The 6,989-nt window shown below is 45.1% G+C and overlaps 1 protein-coding gene across 1 annotated transcript in view; it reads right to left on the bottom strand.

The window, feature by feature from the left end:
* Window positions 1-6,989, bottom strand: part of EPS15L1 (epidermal growth factor receptor pathway substrate 15-like 1) — an 86,171-nt gene that overhangs the window by 37,941 nt on the left and 41,241 nt on the right. Inside the window, exons 10-12 of the mRNA XM_011980630.1 lie at window positions 6,440-6,563; window positions 4,992-5,042; window positions 3,407-3,543 (exon numbers count right to left, since the gene is read on the bottom strand). Of these exons, the coding sequence (XP_011836020.1) occupies window positions 3,407-3,543; window positions 4,992-5,042; window positions 6,440-6,563 (312 nt within the window). The remainder of the gene's footprint in view (window positions 1-3,406; window positions 3,544-4,991; window positions 5,043-6,439; window positions 6,564-6,989) is intronic.

Raw genomic sequence — 6,989 nt, forward strand, 5'->3', positions numbered from 1 at the left:
AGGCTGGAAGGCAGTGGAAAAACACGCTAAAAGTGCTAAACGAACAAACAAAAGCCCAACAACCTACATCAAACGCAACGTCCTTCAAGAATGACAACAGGCCTGGCACAGTGGCTCATGCCTGTAATTGCAGCACTTTGGGAGGATGACACGGGCAGATCACTTGAGTTCAGGAGGTCAAGACCAGCCTGGCCAACATGGTGAAACTCCGTCTTACTAAAACTACAAAAATTAGCCAGAAATCCCTTGAACCTGGGAGGCAGAGGTTGCAAAAAAAAAAGAGTAACAGCTGGGTACAGTGACTCAAGCCTGTGATCCCAGCACTTTGGAGGGGCTGAGGCAGGAGGATTGCTTGAGCCTAGGAGTTTGAGACCAGCCTGACCAACATATAGAGATCCAATCTCTACAAAAAATAAAAAATTAGCTGGGTGTGGAGGTACATGCCTGTGGTCCCAGCAACTTGGGAGGCTTAGGTGGGAGAATTGCTCGAGCCCAGGAGGTTGAGGCTGCAGTGAGCCAAGATCACACCACTGCACTTCAGCCTGAGCAACAGAGTTAGACTCTGTTTCAAAAATAAAAACAAAAAAGTGACAATACAGTCGATTTGCACTATAAGAAGTGCTAAAGAAAGTTCTTTAGGCTGAAGGAAAATGATAATGGAGGGAAATCCACTCTTTAGAAAGAAATGAAGAGTATCAGAAATGGTACATATTTGGGTAAAACTAAATGACTACTTTTTTCCTTTTTCTTTAAAATAACCACAATGGATTAATGCAAAAATTATAAGGGTCTTATGGAGTTTCTAATGTATTTAGATGTATGATATTCACATGACGGCTATAACATAAGACATGCTGGCTGCAAGGGTGGGTGGACAAATGGTTGCAATTTTCTACATTTTACATGAGATAATACAATACTAACCTCAAGTAGACTATGAAAAGTTAAAACTGTACACGGTATTTCCTAAGCAACCTCTAAACACTCATTAAAAGAGGTATGATTAAAATAATAAAAGGCCAACAGATAGAATTCCAAAAAACATTCAAACAATCCAAAAGAAGGCAAGAAACAAAACATGGGATAAAAAGCAAGCAAATAATAAAATAGTAGACTTAAACCATATCAATAATTACATTAAATGTTAATGGACTAAACATTCCATTTACAAGGCAGGGACTTCTGACTGGATAAAAAAAAAAAAAGCAAGTCGCAACACTACACTGGTTACAGAAGACATCTATCAGTTTTAAAGACCCAGGTAAGTTGAAAGTAAATGGTTGAAAAATGATATATCATATAGTGAATAACATGAGGAGAATGAAGTGATAAAACAGACTTCAAGACAAAGAACATCACCAGAGATCAAATGGGAACCTTTTATAATGATAAAAAGGTTGTTGTGTCAGGAAGACACAACAATCACAAACATCTATGCACCTGACAGAGCTTCCAAATACACAAAGCAAAACTTGATCAAATTAAAGTGCAGTATGAACAATTCCACAATCATAGGAGAACGTTTAACACCTCTCTCTCAGCCACTGGTAGAACTAAAAAAGGAACAAACAATGAAGACACACATAATCTGAACACTATCAGGAAGCTCAACCTCGCTGCCATTTGTAGAACATTACACCCAACAACTAGATACACATTCTTCTCAAGTGTACATGGTTTGTTCACCAACATAGGCCATAAACAGCAACCCTTGATAAATGTGAAGGTATTGAAAACATACAGAAAATGTTCTCTAATAACAAATTGAATTAAAAATCAATAATAATAGTATTATAATAGACCTAGGAGAAGAAGCCAAGTATCTGGAAATGAAACAACACACTTTTAAGTAATCCATGGGTAAACAGAATTCACAAGGGAAACTGGGAAACATCTCAAAACTGAATGGCAATGAAGAGACAAAGTACTCAAATATATGAAATACAGGTAAAGTAGTGCTTGCGGGAAATACGTTGCTTTAAATTTATACAGACGCTCCTTGACTTACCATGGGGTTACGTCCTGATAAACCTATTGTAAGTTGAAAATATCTTAAGTCGAAAATGTACTTAATATCCCAATAAACCCATCATAAAGCAAAAAATCAGAAGTCGAACCAACATAAATCCAGACATTCCTTGACTTATGATGGGACTGCATCTCAATAAAACTACTGTAAAATCAAAAAACTGTAAGTTGAACCATCGTAACTCAGGGACCGCCTGTACTAGAAAATGAAGTCTAAAATCAATGAATGAAGGTTGGAGCTTAAGACATTAGAAGAGCAAGGTAAACCCCAAATAAACAGGAGTAAGGAAATGGAAAAAATAGAAATAGAAAAGAGAAAATCAATGAAATAGAAAACAAGCAGTAGAGAAAAATGAAGCCAAAAGTTGGTTATGGAAAAGGTATGGAGAAGGTCAATGAAATTGGTAAACAGATCACCTATACCAGGAATGCTACAGGTCTTAAGGACGTTAAAAAGGCCAATAAGAAAACACTGCAAATGAATCGTTGCCTTCAAAGAGCTCCAAGCGCTAAAGACCAAAAGGTCCACAGGCAGTGAGGGAGGTGGGCACCAGGGCAGCAGGAGCCCTGAGGAGGAGGGATAAGTGCTCGTCTCTGAGCAGGCCCTGGGCCTGGGTTGCAGCCTAGAAAACGGAAAAAGGCTATGAAGCAAGCTCACTCCATCATTAAAATCCTCTCCTCCATCACCAGAGACTGCTTTTTTTTGTTTTGTTTTAAAATCCAAGTTGACAGCTATTTAACCCAATCTCTTAGGCATAATGTGCAAAACGCCCGGTGTCTGCCATGCCTGGGGATGGAAGCACAGGTGTGCTGGAGTTGGAAACTGGAGGGTCAGAGTTGGCTGATGCTCTCAGGAGACAACACCAGGCAAGGCAGTCGGGCTGAGACGCCTGCACTTACTCCTGTTGTGACAGGGGCACCCACCAAGGTGACTCTAAGGTCCCCACCAGTGCTGTGTGTTACAAGGACCGTGTGGGGTGGCCAGGTCCGTGCGAGTATGTGGTGCTTGTTTGATTTAGTCTTTTTTGGGAGATGAAGGGGCAGTGGAGGCAGATGACTAGAGTTGAGGGGTGGGGATGGGGATAGAGGAATAAGAACTGTGGGTGACATCCTCCTTGCCCTGACGTGGGGCCACTGGACAGCTGACTGAACCTTGGGGCTCACAGGCGAGTCACTGCAGTGACTAGGCCAGACAGCTCCCTCATTCAGCAGGAATGCAATCAGCCTGGGATACCAGCTCCCAGAGAACAGGCACCAAGGCCCATACTCGCAGGCACCACGTACACTCCACGAAGGGAAGGAGGGCTTCGGGAAGTGCCACCCTCACACACACAGAGCAGGCGTGCGGCTCTCCCAGGCAACGTCCCACCCCACTCACCTTCGAAGGTAAGGAAGGGTTTTTCGTGAATGGGTCCGAGGTAAATGGGTCATTCTTTGTCTGTTTCTTGAAGAAGTCGTCGGTGGCAGAGCCACGGAATGGGTCACTTTCTTTGAAAGGGTCCCCTCCAAATGGATCTAGAAGGAAAAATGCCCCGTGAGTAAACATTATACCGAGTGAAAGAACTCAGGCATAAAAGGACACACCACAGAATGATGCCGTTTCCATGGAATTCTAGAAAGGGAAGAACGCTGGTGATGGAAAATAGGGCAGTGGTGGCCAGGGCAGCCTGGGGAGAGGGTGGAGGGTGACAACAAACAGGCCTCAGGAATGACCGAAGTGTTCTCAAATCTCACACAACTGTGCATATTTGTTGAAACTCATCTTGTTACATAATAAAATAGGTGAATTTTGTTCTGTGTACATTATACCACTCAATAAAATTGACTTTAAAAATAATAATATCCTGGCCAGGCATGGTGGCTCATGTCTGTAATCCCAACCCTCCAATCACTTTAGGAGACTGAGCTAGGAGGACCATTTGAGGCCAGGAGTTCAAGACCAGCATGGGCAACACAGAGAGACCCCTGCTTGTAAAAATAAAAAAATAAAAAATTAGCCAGGTGTGGTGGCACGTGCCTGTAGCACGAGCTACTAAGGAGGCTGAGGCAGAAAGGCTGCTTGAGCCCAGGAGGTCAAGGCTGTAGTGAGCTATAATTGCACCACTGCACTCCAGCCTGGGCAACAGAGTAAAACCCTGTCTCTAAATAAATAATAATATATCCTGCAGGAGATGGATATAATAATAATAATAATAATAATAATAAACAATGCAGGTAAATCCATAGAGATAGAAAATAGATTAGTGGGTGCCAGGGGTTGGGGGAGGGAACAGGGAGTGACTGCTGATGGGGATGGGGTCTCCTTTTGGGGGGATGAGAATGTTGTGGAACTAGGTGAAGGCAGGTGATCACTGCACAACACTGTGAGTGTGCTCAATACCACTGAAATGGATGCTTTAAAATAGTGACTTTTATGTTATATAAATTTCACCTGAAAAAAATACATTGGTCAGGCATGGTGGCTCACGCCTGTCATCCCAGCACTTTGGGAGACCAAGGCAGGCAGATCACTTGACGACAAGAGTTCGAGATGAGCCTGGATAACATGGTGAAACCCCGTCTCTACTACAAATACAAAAATTAGCTGGGCATGGTGGAGGGCGCCCATAGTCCTAGCTACTCAGGAGGCAGGGGTTGCAGTGAGCCAAGATCACACCACTGCACTCCAGCCTGGGTAGCAGAGCAAGATTCCGTCTCAAAAAATAAAATAAATAAATAAATTAGCAGGCAATGTGATCCCACCACACTCCAGGGTGGGATGCAGGCAGTGACTGCACCTAGGGAGGGGAGCCACCTCCAGAAGGGAACGGGACCGAGGATGGGTGTAACATGGATGGACGGCCATCCTTCCCAGTTACATGGCTTCCATCCCGGTGTGTGTGGACACAAGTACCGCCACGTGAAACTTCTGAGCCAGGACTGGACACAGTCTAAAGACTGGTCCAGGAAACACTGAACTTTACCTGTTGAAGTTGTCTGCTGTTCTGCAAAGGGGTCATTCTGGAACGGGTCGCCTGGGTGGGAGAGGAGAGAAATGCTTATTAGCTTTAGGGCACAGGACGCGGGCTGGGCCCTTGAACACAGCCACCCACCTGCCAGGCCTTTCATTGCCTTCTACTCCTCCAATGTAGGGAGAGAATGTTATTTCCTTCTCCTGCCCTCGATAGAAATAATGTTATTTCTATCCACCTGCCCTCGAAACCTTGGCAAATCAAAGAGGGGGACCTGGAGGAGGCAGCTGTTTCTGGCTGGAATGTTTAAGATGAGAAGGAAGGTACTGGTGGCTGTCCCACACAGGCTGGAGTAGGGGAAGACACAGAGTGGGCTAGAATCCACTCCTCTCTTCCCATGCCGGGTTTCCTTTATCCCATCTGCCTGCCACCTCCCTGGGTAAGAGGACATAGGACTCTGGGCTGTCCCTCACTTCACCACCAGCCCTGCAGCAATGAGGCGGTGGCCCCCCTGGGCGTCAGGGGCTGCTGGATTCGCCTCTCAGACCTGGCAGGCTTCAATTCCAAGCTGAAGCTCAAACTTGCACTGTTCTCTCCCCACCTCAGTGTTTTTCTCAGAAACGTACAGAGAGCCTTCCTCCTGGAAATACTGTTTTGCTCTGAAACATGGAGATAAATTAGGACATCTTGTTTCCGGAATTTTTAGTTATTCTTGATTCAGGTGTGGCTCTGGATAGACTCCTAAAATTATCCAGACCTTACGTTTATGTAGGAACCCATGGTTTGCCAGGTACTTTCATGATCATTACTAGCTCTGATTATTTTATCAACCCTGTGAGGTGAGCAAGGAGCAAATTTATTAACCTGCTGAGGGATGAGGAAATTGAAGTACTGAAGAGTTGAAGGGGACTGGCCAAGCTGCTTTCAAATGTGGGTCTTGTGGTGAGCTTGGAACGCTTCCCACTGTGTCTCGATGCCTTGGCTCTCTGGTTAACAGGGTGAGATAAGAAGCTTAAAAGGCATTCCTGCCGGGCGCGGTGGCTCACACCTGTAATCCCAGCACTTTGTGGGGCTGAGGCGGCTGGATCACCTGAGGTCAAGAGTTCGAGACCAGCCTGGGCAACACGGTGAAACCCCGACTCTACTAAAAATACAAAAATTAGCCGGGTGGGGTGATGGGCGCCTGTAATCCCAGCTACTCGGGAGGCTGAGGCAGGAGAATTGTTTGAACCCAGGAGGCGGAGGTTGCAGTGAGCCGAGATTGCGCCACTGCACTCCAGCCTGGGTGACAGCAAGAGTTCGTCTCCAAACAAAACAAAACAAAACAAAACAAAAAGGCGTTCCTTTCCCCCTCCATTTCAGACTGTGGCATGTCCTTACTTTTCTAGGCCTTCAACCATTCTAAATTTGACAGAAAACACACAGTATTTCAATGAGAAAGTGGGTAGCAAGTGAGATACCTTTGAAGGGATCGGCTCCTTTAAATGGGTCAGATTTGAAGGGGTCTTCTGTCTGGAAAGGATCCGGATGCAGCTCTTGCGTGTTGTTGCTAAATAACAAGGCTTTATTTTTGAAAGGATCATCCTATAATTTTGTGAAGAAACAGGACAAGGATTTGATTATTTCCGAGTTAAAGCAAAGGACGGAATTCCATACTTAACTCACATTTCCACTTTGAGTAGCATGACCCTAAAAAGAATGATTCAGCCAGGAGTTCGAGACTGGCCTGGGCAACATAGCAAAAGCCCATCTCTATAAAAACAAAAATTTAAAAATGTGGCCAGGCGTGGGCTCACGCCTGTAATCCCAGCACTCTGGGAGGCCAAAGCGGGCGGATCACCTGAGATCAGGAGTTCAAGACCAGCCTGGCCAACATGGTGAAACCCTGTCTTTACTAAAAATACAAAAAATTAGCTGGGGGTGGTGGCAGGCACCTGTAATTGCAGCTACTTGGGAGGCTGAGGCAGGAGAACTGCTTGAACCCAGGAGGCAGAGGTTGCAGTGAGCTGA

Source organism: Mandrillus leucophaeus, unplaced genomic scaffold (assembly GCF_000951045.1).
Source record: "Mandrillus leucophaeus isolate KB7577 unplaced genomic scaffold, Mleu.le_1.0 Scaffold215, whole genome shotgun sequence".
NCBI classification, from domain to species: domain Eukaryota; kingdom Metazoa; phylum Chordata; class Mammalia; order Primates; family Cercopithecidae; genus Mandrillus; species Mandrillus leucophaeus.